Source organism: Myiozetetes cayanensis, unplaced genomic scaffold (genome assembly GCF_022539395.1).
Source record: "Myiozetetes cayanensis isolate MyiCay16 unplaced genomic scaffold, myiCay2020 scf9, whole genome shotgun sequence".
Taxonomy (NCBI): domain Eukaryota; kingdom Metazoa; phylum Chordata; class Aves; order Passeriformes; family Tyrannidae; genus Myiozetetes; species Myiozetetes cayanensis.
The window spans coordinates 29,268,523-29,287,402 of NW_026088185.1; the positions used below are offsets into that span (position 1 = coordinate 29,268,523).

The following is an 18,880-nucleotide window of genomic DNA, read 5'->3' on the forward strand; positions in this document are numbered from 1 at the left end:
GTTTCCTTGATGGAGCAATAGTATTAATGCAGCAATCCACCATATCATAGCTCTTCGCACTCCGGTTGGGCTGGTCCTGCTCTTAATCAGAAAGCAGAGAGCCAGCCTAGCATGCCCTAAAACAAATTAAAATCTGGTCAAAGGCTTCAGGATGCAACTGGAAATGGGAACTCTTTGGGGAAGCAGGGTCCGGCCGGGTTCTCGCATTGCCTTTGTGCTGGTCAGCGTCTTTACTGACAGCCTGGGCAGTAAGAGCATTACTGAGACCACGGGTGAGATGGAGGTGGAAGGGATTAGAGGACCACAGAAGAAGAGGAGGCTGTGCTGCTGGGAAGCAGTGACGAGTCACCTGATGGAAACAAACAAGGAACAGGTCGGTGGCTCCATGTGGCCTCCCTCAGTGGGGCCCAGCTGGGGGAAGAGCCACTCTGAAAAACAGCAGGAGCACCCGGTGTAGCTCGAAATGATCAGGATTACCTTGTGGCTGACAGGGTCCATGGAGGAGCATGGGGAATGGCACATGGGAGTGGGAATGCTGCTGTGGCTGTTGCAGCGCCTGCTCCAGTTTGGCAAATGTGGCTCTGTCACTGTGACTCCAGTGGGATCTTGATGCAGCACAGGGAGCCCCTGGCTCTTCCCTGCTGCTCCCTGAGCATCCCGTATCTGCAGGGCCATCAGAGGTGAGCGGGCAGGAGACACCAGCCCTTTGTTTGGAATCTAATCACAAACAAGTGAGACTGGAAATAAAGTCTGTGCTCTTAGGCCCTCGAACAATCACCATGAGATTTGGCCTCTGTCACCAGAGAGCACACACTTCAGAAAAAGCTCATTCAAAGCAGCTCTGGGCCAGGGCGACTTTGTCATCTCTTACACAGGACTGCAGCTTACACAAGAGGCCACAGATCATTCCTTCTGAGCATGCAGCTGGCACCACTTCCAAGCAGTTATTAAAAATAAAAAAATACTGCTAGCTCATAAACCTTTAAGTGGAGCTCACAGCGGCATTTGTGTGGTGTGAAAGGCACCCAAGGAACCTGCACAAAAACTGCAAATCACGGTGTAATACATGGTGTTATTAACAGCAACCTACAGCAAGACACAAACTCATAACTAAATCCTGCATAGAAATCTGTTCCAGATTAGCCATCCCTTTGTATTTAGGCTTCCATTACACCCCGGCTGTTCGATGGCTCTCATACCTCTGCAGGGCAGCAGGCCAGAAGGTGTCCTTCGCCTCCCTCCTGCCACAGCTGTATCCCGGTCCCTGCGAGCTCCTGCTGGAGACCCACAAGAGGGCGGTCGGGGTTGCCTTTTCCCTCCGACTACATCATTTTCCACCTTAACATCCCGGGGAGCCTCATCACAATGTCACCTTTCATCTTCTGCGGCCACCTACAGCTGCTTTCTGAAGAGAATGTCATTGGTGTTATCACATGCCACGATATATACAGGTATTAGAACCTGTTTGCTGCAGATGAAGAAGCTAGCTATTAATTGTAGTCCCTGGGATGGTGGTGATACTTGGGGCAGCCTGTTTTAGAGCTGCATCAGCCAGGAGGCTCCCCAGATACCACAGCTGATTATGCTGGTGTTTGTAGGATCGGGGTGTCCACAAAGTTTATGCTGCGTTTTTGAAGACTGAAGCTGCTTCTCCTGTTTTATTTATTTGGAAAAGTCAAAATGATTGTATTAACTACAGATACAAAATATGAGAAAAAAGTACATCTCTCCTTCTGAGCTGAGGAGAAATATTACACCATTATCAGTGTTGAACTCCAAGACCAAGGTCACCACTACAGGTTTCACTCAGGTATTGTCATTACAGTATCATTAGTAATATATAGCTGCCTTTGACAGCTCTTGGAACTTCCTTACCTCCCGTTATCACCTCCCTCCCTTTTTTTACCTCTCCAAAGCACGGACCACACAATGCTGCTTTCCCCTTCTCCTGTACAGCCCAGCCTCCAGGTGCAGAAGCTTTCCATCTGTTCTCCTCTCCAGTTCCTCCACCCATTCTATCTCTGCTCTCCCTCCTGCCTGCTCCCTGTCTCGTCTTTTCCTTACCTTCTCATCCTCTTGTGCCTCTCTCCTCAAAACAGGTCTGTCCTCATATGCGGCTTAATCCCTTCCCTGCCTGTCCAGGCACAGCACCATTTCCCCTTATCTCAAAAATACACTGTACGTTCATTGTCTGGAGCTGTTTTTCTCCAAATCCACCCAAAATCCTTTCCAATTTGTCTTTGTTTCATTTTTAAGATACCTTCTACAACCAGTCAGAGCCAGAAGATTCTTTTTGAAGAAAACACAGCACTAGGAAGTCCAGTCCAGGTAAGCCATTCAAAAACAACAAAAAAGGCAGTGGGGCAAAGGAGGGAGGTTTTTCTGCATTTGACCCTCCTGAAGTCAGAATCGTAAAATCCTTTTGGTAACACTATATCACACCAAGAAGAATCAGAAAACAGCAGCCAGCCTCACAAACCTTAGGGAGATAACCCTGCCCTGAGAAACGCAGCTCTGCGGGGGAAGTAGGTGGGAGGCCACCAGGCAGGAGCAGACATGGGCTCTGTGGCAGCAGCAAAGCCACTGCTTACACAGGTCATGCTTTTACTGGTCATGCACAAGTATTTTGTGCTTGCATTTGGCACCAAGGCCTGCACTCCAAGTTTCCCAGTTCCCATTCCACTTGCTTCCTTTCTTTGCATTCCTACAGAACAGCTCTGTAATGGGGGCTTTTACTACACATTGTGCCTCCCCACAGAGCTCTGGGGGCAAATACAAGACAGAGGCACCAGGGATATGGAGAACAGGGGGCAAAACGAAGCAGGGATTAGAGCCCTGCCCTGCCATTGTATGACAAGTGCGGGGAATTAAGACAACTTCCTTCCCTGTAATCCTTTAGGCAACATTAGAAAAGTGTTTGTTGTTTCTCGAACTAAAATGCACAAAGGAATTTCAGTGGTAGGGAGAGTGATACAAGAAAACAAGGTCTCCCATTGTCAGATGCAGTGCTCCCAGCCCAGCCAGCTGCTCCGGGAGTTCAGCCTTGCTTCGCTGGCTCTGCTGTGTGTTTGGCCACAGCTACCACTTTTCCTCTGGCTCACCTGCACAAGGCAAAGTCCTCAGCGTGGACTCAAGTGCCAGGATCTGCTCTGTGTCTGCCAAGGTAGTCCCTGCACACAGCTGCTGGGTTAGCGCTGCTTGGGCTGAAGTGCCAGATACTGAAACAACACAACATCAAAAAAAGAGTTCATAAAACCACTCTATCTTTCCATTTCAGCTGGCTCCCCTCACCCCAGCTGCACTGCAGGACCAGACAACAGTAGCAACTAAAATGCACTGACAAGCCAAGGTCCCGCCAGTAATGGGGAAGGTCAGAGATGGCATGAGCAGTGATAATCCACCCAGCAAAGCTTCCTGGGACAGGAGTGACAGGATCAGCAAATCAGATGATCCAGGCAGGTAAACGCTTTCACGTACAAACATTTTGCTAAGATTGAGTTGAAATGGTCTTCCTTTCTGCTACGATTCTCAAGGCCTCCCGCCAATTCTTGATGTTTACTGGGTAACTGAAGGAAGCTCACTGAGGCAAAGTGGAACAGGTCACAGGAGCTAAATCCACGCTGTAACTGGAAAAATGCACATTTCACAAAGTGTGTACGTGTCACATGGGCACTGTTATCCACACAGAAACAGCCATTAACTAGCTGCTTTCATCTTAAAAAGTTAAAAGGCTAGAAGGAGAAACCCCCACTGTTTGCCAAGATCCCCAAGTACACACGTCACATGCAATGCTTTTCTGGAAACACAGAATAAAAAGCAATAAAGATATTGCAAATTATCCTAAATTCGCCTTTCACCCAATTTCTGTCAAACAATGCAAACTGTTTTCAAACACATCTTCTCCCACCTAGGCGAAGATGCACATGAAATTCAGACAGCTGACTTGTAACAAGGACCTAATTTTCACCTTAGCACTACGTTCTTCACCTAAAAGGCAAATGCACACAATTTACTGAATTTTAACCCCAAATTTGGAGGTCACTTGAGAGCTAAGATGGACAAGAACTGATTTTCAGAAATCAAACAGCAGTTTTCAGAAATGGAAGGCAGTGCTTTTACAAAAAACAACGTAACAAAAATATCAAAGAGCAATTTTATTTATCTTTTTTTGGCACAAAACTTACAAGAACCATTTTGTTCCCTTCTTAAATTTAGTACAACTAGCAAGGAAAAAAAAAAGGCATACTAATACATTTAATGAGCTGTACAGCAAGTGACATGTGGAAAGAGGCACCAGAAAGATCTACCAAAAATCAAAGTGCATGAAAAATACCTACTCTGAGCGCCTCATGGTATTGTATTAAGGCACCACTCCTTTAGAAGGTTTACTGAATACGTCAAGTGTGCAACTTCTTGGTTTGGAATGTAAGAGTCCTTCAGCCTGTATTGGAACCAGATACTGCAACCTCTGCATGGGAACAACACTTCTCCTTGTAAATGTTAAATGGAGAGGCCTCTTCTTGCCCAACATCATCTCTCAGCCAGGTGTGTCACTGTCATATGCTTTGAAAAAGCCAACACAGGTTATCAGAGTGACCAGCATTTTACTTCAGAGTTTTAAGCTGTAGTGTACACCAGACCTATGAATTCTTTACGATGGTTTTATAGAAAAGAAATGCTGCAGAGACAAAAGTAACATGGGACACATCAGGAACTACATTTAGATAGTTTTATCAAAAGAACATGTAAGCACTTTCTGGAATATCTCTTAAAAAAGAAAAAAAAAAATCTGAGTAGTGTTGTAAGCCAGAATAATTAAATACACTTTTCAACAGAATTATTACAAAGCTTCCTCCATGACTAGCAATCAAATCTGACAATTCCACAAGACTCCAGGAACTTTCAGTACAGATGTAGAAAAAGCCCAATATTAGACAGCAGTGATTTTCATAATTAGAAACATTTAATGCAAATACCTGTAACTGCAAATCATGTCATACAGGTGTGTATACACACACATACACACACACACTGAAACATCATTACAAGGGCCAAACAGACACCTTGGTTCACTGGGGATTCTGCACATTGCTGCTCTGAAGTACTACAGAAGCTGCAGGTTTTTTATTTCAGCACCTTCATGAGGAACTATCTGTTTAAGAACCAAACCACTTCAGTAACAAGAAGGCGCCACAGGCCAGATTCATATCTAGGTAAACAGGTTCCAAACAACCAAACAGAAGTTGCATCTGCTTCTTACCAGCTTTGACTTTGGTTTTGCTGCTCAGCTGGATCACCAGTCTCCTTTACTTGCAGAAAGAAGTTTAATAAGAAATCAATGCCCGTATCAAAACTGAAGTGGGAACCAGTAAATGCAGAATATTGTTATCAAACCACTGTACAACACCTCTACTGTAGAGAGTTTCAAACATCTCAGGAGCTTGAGACTGCTTAACCTGAACTCTGGAAAAGTGTTTTTCTCTATGGACATGCAAAGGCATTTAAATATGAACTCTAGGAATTACAATATTTCATTTTTTGTCCTCTTATGGTGTAAACCTCGAGAACACAACTGTGTGCCCCATTATAAAACCAAAGAACCCTTGAGCATTAAAAATTCTAAACAGCAAGAGCTGGAAAGAAGGGCATCTGGAAGTGATCTACACATTACAGAGCATGGTGTTTCACAAGTCTCAGAACAGTTCAGTTCATACTTGCTGGGATAACTTTCCCTATACCTTTGTCCCAGTACAGAGCTGTAGTTTTCAGTAACTCTTTTACCCCTGCATTATTTGCTCCCACATATAAAACATGCCACAGAAGTGGCATTCAGGGCTAAACGTTTAACAATATGTCCTTTTCATCCTTTATTGACAATTACATTTATTTCATGATTTGTATGTAAGTCATGTAGCAACTTAACATTGGTGTTATTCACTGTGCTTCCATTCTCTGGCACTTGGAGGAGAAATTCATTTCCAGACAATCACATCTTGCTGAAGCATTCCTTTGCATTTGTCCAAACTTGAATTCCCTTTAAAAAAAAAACAATTAAAAAATCAGTAGGTGGGAATCTACTTTATTTGCAAACCTCATCCACAGACTTTCTTCTACAGAAGACTCTACAAAGAAGTCCCATAGAACTTCACACAAGAATAAGACAGAGAACACAATGAAACTGGACCATGCTGACTACTTTATATATATATATATATATATGCATGTACACACACACCAACATTAACATGTCACAGAGTTCAAGTAGGATGGAATATGTGGGAGGTTTTATGCTAGTGATTTCCAGTCTTCTGTGACTGCCACGTTCCTAGTTACTGAAAGTCTGCATCTGTCTCCCTGCTGATACAATAAATACACTGGCCTGGCCTTTCACAAGCCAAACATACCTTTTTGCACATGCTAATCTGCATAACAGCATAGCTTATAAGTGCCTCCTTCAAATCGTGATTCTTTTGCTCCTTAAACCGTTCAATGTCAGCCCAGGCACTTTTCACGAAGTCTCTGAAATTAAAAGCAATTATTTCTGTTAGTAAATGTTTTAAAAGTTCCATCCTCAGCTCACCTTCCTTCTTCTGGACCCTCAGCAGAGAAGCTGTGTATGACAGTGAGTAAATCCAGTCCTGCAATTATTATGCATCTTTTGGCGTCCTCATTTAATAAATGGTACTACTACCTAATTCTCCATCTTATTCTTAAGGTTTTTAACTCAGAGAATCAGTTTCACAGGATGCATTTGTATGTTTGTTTGGTGGGTTTTTTTCCCAGGCAGCATCACTGCCATAGAACCAGTGTAAGTCAGAATACACATTTTTCTTCAGATTCCTTTGGGATAACTAAATCTTTATGCAGATATTCAGCACACAACACTGCATGTTTCTTTTTCAATTGTCAAGTCAGAATCTTCATCTTCCCAATGCGAAAACTTAGGATGCGAGACTGTCAAGTACAGCAAACATTTACAATGCAAATGTAACTTGGGCAATTCACTTCAGAAATTAGTTTTGGTTGGGTGATGTGTGGTCAGGTCTCTTTAACCAAAATGGAGGCAGATATTTGTAATTCATAGTTTCATTTGTGCTGGATGTTACATACAAGGCAAGTATTCACTTGAAGATTGCTTCCAGAGCTACAAAAGCACATCTCCAATACATCTGTCAAAATGATTAAGAAATTGCATTTACTGTGTATCTTGTTGTTTTGAACTATTCATGAACCGGTCTTATCTTTCCAGCTCTAATGCTAACATATTAGGAGATGCCACGTTTACCCCTTGTGCTGTATGACAAACGTGCTTTGACACAATCACGTCGCCTTAGGAATGTTCGCTCCCATTTTTCATTTTCGCATTCCTGAAGAAAATTTCATTAGAGCACCAAGAAGCAGTTACTCAAGCACAACTCACCAGAGCTTCTAATCTCCTTCAAACAGGAGTCAGTTGTCCCCCGCTATGAGAGGCTGCAGAACACGAGCTCGGGACCCATACACGTAAACCAAACTAAATACTGTATTTGAAGCAAATCAGCTTTTGAGTCTCAGCCCACTCAGCTGCAGACCCACAAGCCCACCTGCTAAATATATTACTAGCTGAACATAAAAGCACGCAAGTCAGCCATTAGAGTGGGCTCAGTAACTGGGAAAGTCATCAGGTTTTACATAAGCCATACACTCAGCCCAGAAGCTAACTGCATGTACTGCACTTTATTTCACAACTTGCAGCTGACAGGAGCTTTTATAGACAGCTCATAAACACCAAGAATATATTAAAAACACTTATAAAATGCAAACACCTTCAAGAGCATCCACTCAAGGACTTTTGCTAAGACAAGCCCTGTGTTTTCTTTGAAACAGTCAAGCCTGTTTACCTGCCCTCCAGATTTTTAGACTTCAATTGCTCTTCTCCTTCCTGTATCTGCTCTTCTAGAACCTTTATCTTGGCTTCTCTCTGCTCGGGGGTTTCCTGCCCAAAGAGCTTGCTGGTCATCCCCTTCAGGGAGAAAGTTCTCACAGTCTACAAAAAAACCAAGACACGTTAGATTTGGAATTCCTGAGCACAGCCACAAGACATCAGGTGATTTTTACCAGCATTTGTGCTTATTATTTGGCTGATTTTTTGCTTTGACTTCCATTTCATTAATTGATAGGTAGCTATGGTGGCTTACATTAGACCAAGCAAATTGGGGAGGAAGTAATTTGATGTTCAAACTATTCAAGGCTGATAAACTTTCAGAGCAGTCTTCCTACTGAAGTAGGAAAGAAATTAAGAGAGAGAAAAGCCATAAAGGAGTTCTGTTTAGAACATTAATAGATCCAAGAGCAACATTAAGAATTGTAAAAAATTGTCAGTTACCATTTTCAGATAATATTTTAGATAACATTACCTTCCATATAAAAGGGACTAACACCACATATCAGTAACACCCACCATTCAAAAGGCAGAGGAAGCCTTTTAGAATTCCCAACATTTTGATCTTTAGGATAGAGATGTCTGTGTTATTCTGCTCAAGTCATATTTACTGCAACTCTTTACTTGCTCAGTATTCAATAAAAGAAGTTTGGCACAAACAGCTTATGTCACTAAGAACCAAGTTACTTTAAACCTCAGATGTCTAGAGCTCATATGATACTGCTTCTCATAAGCAGCAGCCAGCATGCTGGTGCCATTTAAATGTCATTCTAAGTAACTTGGCTTAAATAAAAATAAATTAAAAAAGGAGGCATCTTGGAGAAGAAAGTGGAAAAAGACTCACTCCTGTTGCCAGCTCCTCACACTGCTGTTTCTTAGATGTTAAGTCCTGCGCAGCCATTTCCAAATCATATTGCATTAGTTCGTGTTTCCTGCAAACTGCCCTGAAAAGTAAGTAATGAAAGATCTGTCACATAGTCTTTTATTTTACTACATTTCCCTTCATGTAAATTTTAAAAATGGCATCATATCTTGTTTGGTTTTTTGACAGGAAGCACCTCCAGTTATTTATCTAGCTCAGATTCAACAGCCTTATCACAGACTGCGTAACTCTGCAAATGCTGTAGTTGAGCAAGTTTGGATCAAAGTAAATAAAGTTCTTAGTGCAGCAGCATTCTGCTCCTCTTCTTAGACTCATTCTAAGACACACTCAGCAATACAAGCCCTACCACCCACTTAAGGACACCACTGTAAAATAGTTTTATTCAAAATACATGACAGAAAAATCACACCTTTGACAAAAGGTACCTGGAGACAGTACCTGTCACAGCAGTAATCTATCAGTCAATCAACAGAATTCCTCACATTTTATTTTTTAAACACCAAAACAAGAAACTGTTTCTAGATTCACACAGTGCCTTTCATCTGGAAAAGAGGAGTTTCCTCTGACCACCTGCACTAAGTCCCAGTCCTGTGTGGGCTGCTGATGCTACATCCGTACTCCACTGCCGGATGCACATCCGTCTCCCAGGAGAGGCTACTGGTGCTCTGGGCTCCCACACAGCAGCCGTCACACTCGCCAACCCAATTCCCTACAGCACCACTGGACCTCTCCAAGAGGTTCAGAGCCAGCCCTCTGAAAGCACAACAGCTTTAGGCAAAGTCTTACAGCATAAAGCAGTTTGCTTTTGTGTCCACACTTGTAAGGGATGACTGCTTGGTAAAGACTGAAGTAAAACAAAACCAAACAAAGAAATCAGTATTTACATGCACAATACTGTACAGCTGATGGAAGTTACACTGGGCAGTTTGAAAGTTCCTGGAATTTATAATGGCTGTAGCAGCTCTGTTTGGACTATCTCATCTGAAAGCTGAAGCTTTCAGCACCTTGGGGCACTATTACACCGGAAGCCAAGGAAACAGTGGAACCAGAGGAATAAACAGCATTTACTTCCACAGCATACAGATTTTAACATTTCTGTCTTTTCACTATTAATCAGCTCAGTTCTAATTTGTATTGCCACTCATATGGCAATCAAATATAAGTAAACAAAATAAGAAATGATAACATGGAGACTCCACAACATTAAAATTTCCCCTTTTCAGAGAGAAGAGGATACCAAACTAAATTCAACATCAACACAACATTAAGAAAAAGGACTGCAGCTTCCATTTGAGCTACAGACTTCTGTACATACCGTAGTGCTTCTGCATAGAAGAGATACTCTTTCAGCTGATCTGCATAGTGTTCCTCTTCTTCCAGAATGTCATCAATAGAAGCTGCATATCTAAGGAAAACCAGTCATAGTTAAATATAAAGTTGCTAAATTTAACCTTTAAGGATAACACATCCAGTAACAAGGGAGGACACATCTTTGACAGAAACACCAGTCACAAAATAAAACACTGAGACTTCCAGAAAGGGTTTTTCCCTTTGTTTTTAATTAAAATCTGAATCAGCTAATGTAAACATTCCTGTGGGCCTGTTTCTTTGGTTGTTACTACAATCAATCTTTTGACAAGTACAAAATCTGTCATAAGTTTCCTGCTGAAGATGAGGTAGGAAAGAAAAACAATTTATTCCTTTTCTTATAGGCAGCACCAAGGCAAAAAAAAAGACACGGTGCAGAAAAAATCCTGCAAGGCTTAAAGCATTAGGGCACAGGAATGTGAATATGATATCTTCTGAACAGTGAAGAGGCTGCTTTCATGGTTCACTACTAAGCCCAAGTACCAGATATCTCACAGTGGTGCTCTGAACACAACAACATTAAGTCCCTTTTTCCCTGTGCCTCTCCAGTAACTGGCTCTATGGAAGAAGTGGCAGAGTTTCGAACTGAAAGGGACCTGGTTACATGAATTTGATAAGTTTGCAAGTATGACAAGTTATTTTGATACTCTGCAAAATCAAAGAGCACGTCCAGGAAAAGCCCTACCAAGGCTATTGGTGATGAATACACATAGCATATCAAGTGGCCAGCAACAGCAGATCAGTTTATGTAGAAGGGATAGAAGAACAGGAAGAACAAGAATCCACATTGTAAATCAAAGTAAGGAATAAGTCCAAACTTGCAAAACTTGTTGAAAAATACACTTAAATACACTTAAATACACTTAAAAATACAATTTTTAAGTCTTAAAGTGCAATAATTTTAATGTAGTGGTTCAGATTTCTCAGGGCAGCAGATGGACCAGATTTCTGTTTCAAGTAAGATCTACATTTAGAGCAGTGCTAGAGCTCATTGTGGCAGAACAACTTTCAGGGAAAAAAAGCAACAACCAAGAATCACACCAAACAAAATCCTACCTTACCTAGACAGGGTTATGAGCTTTATTTGACCAAAAAAAAAAAAAAAGTAGTAAGACAAGTTATATTTCTGACTGCCTAAATTTAGGCAAATCAGGGAAAATGTTGAGGAGAAACACTGCAGTAAGTTCTAAAGGTACCTAACATGTTCTCACCCTTCGTGGGAACTGTCAACTAAACCCCTGTTTTACTTTAGACTGGTTCCACCTGTAATGACAGTCTAGTTGATGCAGAGATAAAGGGTCACTCATTAATAACATAAAGGACAGAAATCAAAGGTCTGGCATTGTTTTCTTTCATCTTTTAACTACCAGAATTACAGCCATTCACTCCAACTTTCTCAGCATACTCTGCCACTTTAGCAAGCCTCATCCTGTAATACAGCACATATCCAGAGAGCTTTGGGATGTCTTCTCCAAACATTAAGCAGTTATAGATCATACTAGACAATAACAACTCAAAAATTTAAATAAACATCTAGTAAAGACTACAGCATATGGGGTAGATAGAGAATAATTAAATTAGTCTTGAAGTTTAACATCTATATTAGGCAACCTTCTTGAAGTAGCTTTCTGTTGCAATAAACTCCTGCCTGATGTTATGGGAATGATAACTGAACTGCTAAGTTATACTTTCAAGAGATCATACATATGAACCTTACTGGCAGAAGACCACATGGGTCACTGAATGAGTTCCTGAATCTCACAGCTGCTGCTTCTTGCTTGATTGTCACTAAGGGATTACTGTTACAGGAGAGTGCCAGAGCAGAGGAGATGACAGACAAGGAAAGCTACCTCAGGCTTCAAGCAGTGATTAAAGTTACCCAGAATAGCAGTTACCCACTGCCTTCACTCTGCATCTTTAGCCCTAACTGTGTTACAGACAGAAATATTAAATACTTTGGATGTGTGGAGAGGGTTCAGCCTCCTGACCGAGAAGTGAGACAAACTTTAATTTCTAGGGTTTTGACATCTTGGTGTGGTGTATCTGAACTACTGAAAACCTACTTTTGATTCCTTAGCTCCACTGTATCATGCCATGTTTTCATAATCTCTTCAATTTCCACCTCTACTTCAATTTTTTTTCTTCTGAAAGCAGAACACGTTCTCCATTTCTTTATTCTCACCAGAGCCCTCTGCCTAAAATATATCATAGCTTTTCTTGGATGCAAACTACCACGTTAGCCAAAACACAGAATTGTGAATAAATTATTCAGGGGGCTCAAATTCTTAAAGATCTGATAAAACCAGAATTATTCTGAAGAAGCTGAGGGTGTGGCTCTTCAAACTCTTCCATTTGACAAGGCCAATAACAACTGATATCTTGATAACTTGACACCACCAATAACAACCAGCAGTAGTACATATGTAAATCTGCACTGTAAACTAAACCTAGTAATTTTATTTCCACACAAATTACATTTTATCGGTAAAAATACTGTATGAAGTGTAAAACACCTTCCATTTCTTGCTGGAGTGGTTATTTATCTGTTCTGTGGGATTACAGAAGAGGAATCAGAGTGAAATGTTGTAAGAAATGCTGTTTCACTTACTATACATGACTACTTGAGAAGCAGAAAGCATGAGCCTTTACACCACTTCTGTGAGCATTCTCGTGTGCCAGACTCTTATTTTGAAGGCTGTGCTTCAGTATGCTCTGCCAACTGACTCTAAAGATGCAAAGAGGGAGGATTTTATGCAAAGAGGGAGGATTCTTTATTATATCCATTCAGTGTTTGTTTCAAGTATCCACTGGAGTTTTGGTGCCTATTAATTAAATTTCTTAATTCTCTGTAATTAAGTCCAAACCTGTGTACCATCTACTGCATGGTACAAACTGCTGCTATCAAAACCAAATGGATCTCATCAGGTCTGCAGTACATTAAAGTTGTATTCCACCAGTTTCTGGCATAGTAGCTTAAAAGGAAAACTGGAAGAAGTCCAAACACTTCTACAGTTTCAAAATAATAATAAAAAAAGAAACCCCTCTGATTCTCCTGAGACTTTTTGAGCTACTTAATACAGTATATGGATGCTAAAACTGTGCCTGCATCCAAGTCACAGAAACACTGTATACCTAAAAACAATGCACCCCCAACTTTCTCGGTACTCATGTGTGCTTTAGGGTTGAGGGAAAAGAGAGGAAGGAGGGAGAGTTCCACATCTGGCTTACATCAAACTATCAGATATTCAGTCAGTACTTACACATCCATGTGGTGGCCAGCACTCTGCAACCCATCCCCCATCTCCTTTTCTATTGCGCTCCACTCACTGCAGGAAAAACAAACGAGAAACAACATCACACATCAAGGGTAAGGGAAGTTAATAAGCTGCATCCTGTATACAGTTTCTTTCCAGGTGACACCTGAATGGAAACTGCCTCAAAGTTAGACTTGGCCAAACTGTTTTCCTTCTCTAAAGGAGTAGCACTGACAATGTGGCGAGGCTATTCATGGCACTCCGTTAAACAACTGGCCCTAAACTCATTGTCACAAATATATTTAGTTTGAGATTGCTTTTGAGCAGAAGGTCTTGTTCAAAGAGCTGAAACTCTATTTAAAACAAAACCAGCCAAACAAAAACAAATCACCTAGCACTCAATATAAAGAGGGCAGGGGACACCGACAACGATGAACTTTCTAAAACAGATTTTGGTCTAACATACTCATCAAGAAGAAACTAAGCTTTCCAGACTCACAACATATCAGATAAAAGCCTCTCATTCCAAAAAACAGAGGGCAGGATTTGACTTTTGTAAGCATTTTACTTCTCCCGAAGCCATTTGATGTATACAGCTGTTTTCACAGTAGACTGCTGTTTAGTTCTATTCATCTGAAAAAATACCAACTTGCAACTGTCTCTTTATTACAACTACCTAGTTATGTTAGAGAGATTATTTAGATCAAGAAAGAAACAGAGCTACAATAAAGATAGAAAGAGACTTGTTCTGAACATCCTAGCATGTGCACTGCAATTTTAATTGTGTTCTCAGCTTTATGAAACCTTATTAGAGTTCTTAGTTAGAAGAATTACACCACAACTCCTTTTACAAGGAAAAAAGGAGAGGTTCCCCTTATATTTCACATAATTTATGTGTAATGCATCTATTCTGTCCATTTTTTCATAAACATTCCACTCTGCTGATGTTGACATTTGTTTGTCTTTGTGTTATTACAGAACTACACCTAATTTCATTTTAAAACCCCCAATGAGAAAGACATCTGCAATCCATTAACCCAGAGAATTAAATTTAGCACTTGAACAGTGTGTAGAAGCAGGAGGTTTCCCTTAACCAGAAGTTTAGATTCTTTAATTCTCCAGTGAGATGGAAAACTTGAGCATGCAATTCACTCATATAAATCAAAAAAACGATTGGCAAATTCACTTTAAAAAGCTACCAAAATCAGATAGATATAATTGTTGATTTTTAACCACTAAAAGTACCTAGAAGCTGTTAAGAGACAACTGCGTGAAGATAGATGGGAAGTTACTTTCTGAAGAAACAAAATGCCAACGCAACAGCAAAAGGCCCAAAGGTCTGGCATACAAAACAAAAAGCTAGTCTTCCACTAGAGACTAAGCTCAGCAGATCTGGAGATTGCTCTATGCAACACAGAAATCTCATCAGTACTGCAGTACAGAGCTTTTCAAGATAAGACAGTGAAATGCCAGATATACTTTTCAAAAGTGTAACAACATAACCAACAAATTCCCTTCTCTCTCCCCACATGTCTTTTTATGTATTTAAAAACTGGATGAACTCTTACCTGAATACTCTTCCATAGTTGCCATGGACCTTATAGACACCATATAGCCGGTCTGCTACCCTCTAAAATGTTTTAGAGAGAGGTTTAGATCATTGGCATTAAGTGCAATTGCTTTGTGAAAGCCCACATACAAATTCCAAGCTAAAGCCCTAATGTTATTACACAGGTAAACAAGATTAGGCCTAAATCTAATCTAAGCCACTACTGAAAGAAAAATCAACAGCATTAATTTCAGAAGACTGAACTCGCAATCAAGGCTATATTGGAAAATTAGCATTTCAAGTATTTCTTTGGAAGTGCTCAATTATAGGATATGTCTATGGAGACCATAAATAAGCAAGTTCCCTCCAGTTTTTGATCAACAAATATAAGGCATCCTTTATCTGAATAATGCCAAATTTATATACACACTTCTTTATTTAACTTATCGATGGCAACATAGAAGTCCATCCTGACATCAAGACTGTAGAGAAATCTTTGGTAAAATTCCAACAAGTGACTTGATTTTTCCACCCTGCTCAGTGAACTGAGGGAAAGGAAATAAGCTATCTGCTGCAGGACCTACTGCTCAATCTAGATGTCATTTCAGCTGTTTGGAGTGTCAGTGCCTGCTGCAGCCAGCACTACAATGCTGGCAACAACCTCAGAAGAAAAGACACGTGTACACTCTGAAGTGTGAGTTGTAATCCAGATAATGCCCTTGGAATCATGATGTACCAGCAAATGAGGGTGAAGTTCTGCAAGAGCTACCACTGTTATTATGTCTGTCACAGCAGTAAAAAGGGAACGTAAGCAAATTGCCCAACAGATCACACACACCCAGCCCTGAGAGAACAGGACTGTCTGTAGAGCACCAGTGATTAATCCTCTCAATCAACAGGGCAATCCATTACTGTCCTCTCTGCTGCACAACTTCCATCAAAAATTAAATCCCTGTTGAACTTACTAAAAAGTATCATGCTCTCATTATTGGAACTGCAATTTCCTATTTCCTTTTTGTGACTTTAAAAAAATAATAATCTTTCACTCTCAGCCCACAGCGTATCTTGATGCATGACATTATTGTTCTCATCATTAGAAAGACTATTATTCATTACAGATTGAAGAACAAGCCAAAAAAAGAAAAAACATACTGGGAAGCATACAGGATTCATGCTACAAGCTCTGGAAAGCAAAGTATTACATGTCTGACCAGAAAACTGGTATTTTGGGGCCCTTCCCAGCCCAGACATCCAGCAAAAGCAACTCATCTGCTGTGCAGAGAGAAGCAGACAAATCGATCCTCTTTGAAACACCCCCCTGTGATACATGGACATCACAGGAGAGGGCAGATTAGCAACATGCACTGTCAAACTCAACCATTGTATCTGGAACTTTTCCTCCTCCCAGATCTGTACAGTCAATGCCCCCACCCCTTGCTGTCTCCTGCTCCACGCTCCAGAGACAGACTCCCTCCGGCAAAACTGCCCTCATTCTAGAACACATACACCACTTCTCTTGACTAAACAAGAAATACTGCCTTATAAATAAATCATACTATTTGTCACGACACACATGGGAAATACTTACAGCTCTGACTCGCAGAAGGTGTGATATGACAGACTGCAGTTCATCGCTATAGTGTTTTAGCTCAGTAAATCTCCTGGGAGCAGGAAACAGATAGTACATCATTAGCCATCATGAAAACAAGCTTTCACAGCATGCACGACACAGCCACGATGCCACAGCCAGGGAGACGGAGCCTGGCCTGTGCTGGAGTGGAATTAGCTGAAGACTCCCAGAGAAGGGACTGCAAAGTTTAATTCCCCCAAAGCGAACAACCCAACACTTGCATGACTCCTGTTTTTTTCATATGCAAATGTTGAAGGTTCAGATCAATTTAAGAGATAACATTTTATGAAATAAAAGTGGTTAGGTGAAGTTAGCATCACTGTTTTGCTGTTTGGGTTTGTTTGGTTTTTTTTAATGGGATTTATAAAAGTGAGGGTTAGTGAACAGGAAAGCTTCAAATGAGTACAAAGTCAAAATCTTCTGAAGCGTATTTCTTAATACAAGCACGTTCACACTTCTGACCTGGCAAAGACACTTTACTTTCAAGATGCCATCTAGCCAATTTTGTGCACAGCTCTTCAGGAGTTCAAGGAAGCATTCACAATTCCCACAATTCCTCTAAGACTAATCCATACAGTAACTGTAACATTATATATGAAACCCTATTGAGACTTGTACCTGCACAGGAGTCATGTATGGCCAAAAGCCATCAAACCACTACATCTTAACAAGGTACCAGACAGGTAACCCCTTGCAAGTGACCATGTGCACACTGCTGGCCTGTCACTTCTGAAGAAGAGGCATTTTATCAGCCAGCCCAGTTAAGCCTTGGAGGCAGTTTAAGCTGATACCTTTAGCTCAAGCTAATGACTTTGCCACAGCCTTGCTAGTGACAGGTAACCAATTAAACCACAGCAACAGCCTCTTGTGTACATATAAACCCTCCCTACTACACACAAGTCCAACTCCAACTCATGACCTACTCTGGTACACAATAAAGTACTTATTTCATCCAGAGGGGAAGCCAGAAACAGCTTTACCTAAATTTCTAAACAATGATCTGAAAATAAACACAGAAGAATGCAACTAGAATTAAAGAATGGGAGTCTAAGATTAGCCTTCCAGGCTGATGTTCAAGAAGGAAAAAAGAAATTTCATCCCTCCTCCCAGCACAGGCACACAGTCAGGCTTTGTATTTCAGAATAGCTTGTACCCAAGGGGTCTTACTGAAATGAGTCGGGTCACTTGTTTTGGGTGACCAAGTATGAAATTCCAGGGTTTTTCATTTAGCACCTCTTCCTCCCCTGCCAGGAAGTCTTCCCCAAAAATATTCTCATCCTTACATTCAGGAAGTAGAAGTTTTATTATGATTTCTAAGATTTGTGATTTTCAAGAAGTATCTTTTATAAGATTATGACACACACAGGGTTAAAATACATAAAAATATTTAAAAGCCAGCAGAGAAAGTGTATGGGAAAAAGAAATGTAGTCACTGATCTGCACAGTGGGATTTAGAGAGCAATCTTTTCAGTTTACACTTTATAAAGTATGCACCAGGGCTGCATGTCAGACAGCTGCAGACACGTACAGTGAAGATACTTGAAATAATTGAACTAAAAACAAAAGATTAAAAAGCATGCCTTCAGCTCAGGAAGACTTCCCTTTCCACTCCAGAAATTTATAATGAAAAGTTTTATTTATCCTGCTTTGTGGCAAGAAATCTTTTAGGAATGCTGTACTCCCTGAAGGCAAGAGTCAGGAACCTAGGAAGGCTTTCTGTATCCTGGAATGCAGCAGCAATACCTCTTCTCCCTTACAAATTCCTCCTCCATTAAAAAATAAAATAATCTTTAAAAATTACTTCTGAAGCAAGTTGTCCTCTTTTTACTGTCTCAGAAAAGCATAAACCAAAGTGCTGCTATTTTTCCCCAATCTTCTGTGAAGGTTGAAAATTTTAAAAACACAGTTTATGGAAAAACTGTTTTTAAGAGGTGTTGCAGATCAAATACTTTTTCTGAAGTATTTGCTTAAGTCCTACTCATTGTTCATGTAAAAAAATTTACAAAATTATAATGTAATTTCTGAACTGAGTTCAGTGAGGCACACAAAGGGATGTTCACTTTCCAGTGCATCATAACAGTAGAAGTGTGAAACAAGACAGTTTTGGCACTCAGTAACTGAGGCTTTTTTAACTAGCACTTTTCACTTGGTTTTACTTGTTTTACAACATTACCAACAGTCTAGATACTTAATTAAGCTATTAAATAGAACTTGAGACACAAATGAAGAACTGATTGGTCACACTGGTGTAGGAGCACCATCAGGTCTCTTAAAA

General features: G+C 40.7%; 1 protein-coding gene across 2 annotated transcripts in view; it reads right to left on the reverse strand.

Annotated features, from left to right (window-relative positions):
* Positions 1-4,141: 4,141 nt before the first annotated feature.
* Positions 4,142-18,880, reverse strand: part of SNX4 (sorting nexin 4) — a 33,159-nt gene continuing 18,420 nt past the window's right edge. For both annotated transcript variants that reach the window (XM_050340344.1, XM_050340343.1), the window contains exons 7-14: positions 16,564-16,636; positions 14,995-15,056; positions 13,433-13,498; positions 10,120-10,209; positions 8,766-8,865; positions 7,881-8,026; positions 6,405-6,519; positions 4,142-6,034 (exon numbers count right to left, since the gene is read on the reverse strand). In XM_050340344.1, coding sequence (XP_050196301.1) covers positions 5,987-6,034; positions 6,405-6,519; positions 7,881-8,026; positions 8,766-8,865; positions 10,120-10,209; positions 13,433-13,498; positions 14,995-15,056; positions 16,564-16,636 — 700 coding nt within the window. In that variant the 3' untranslated portion in view covers positions 4,142-5,986. The remainder of the gene's footprint in view (positions 6,035-6,404; positions 6,520-7,880; positions 8,027-8,765; positions 8,866-10,119; positions 10,210-13,432; positions 13,499-14,994; positions 15,057-16,563; positions 16,637-18,880) is intronic.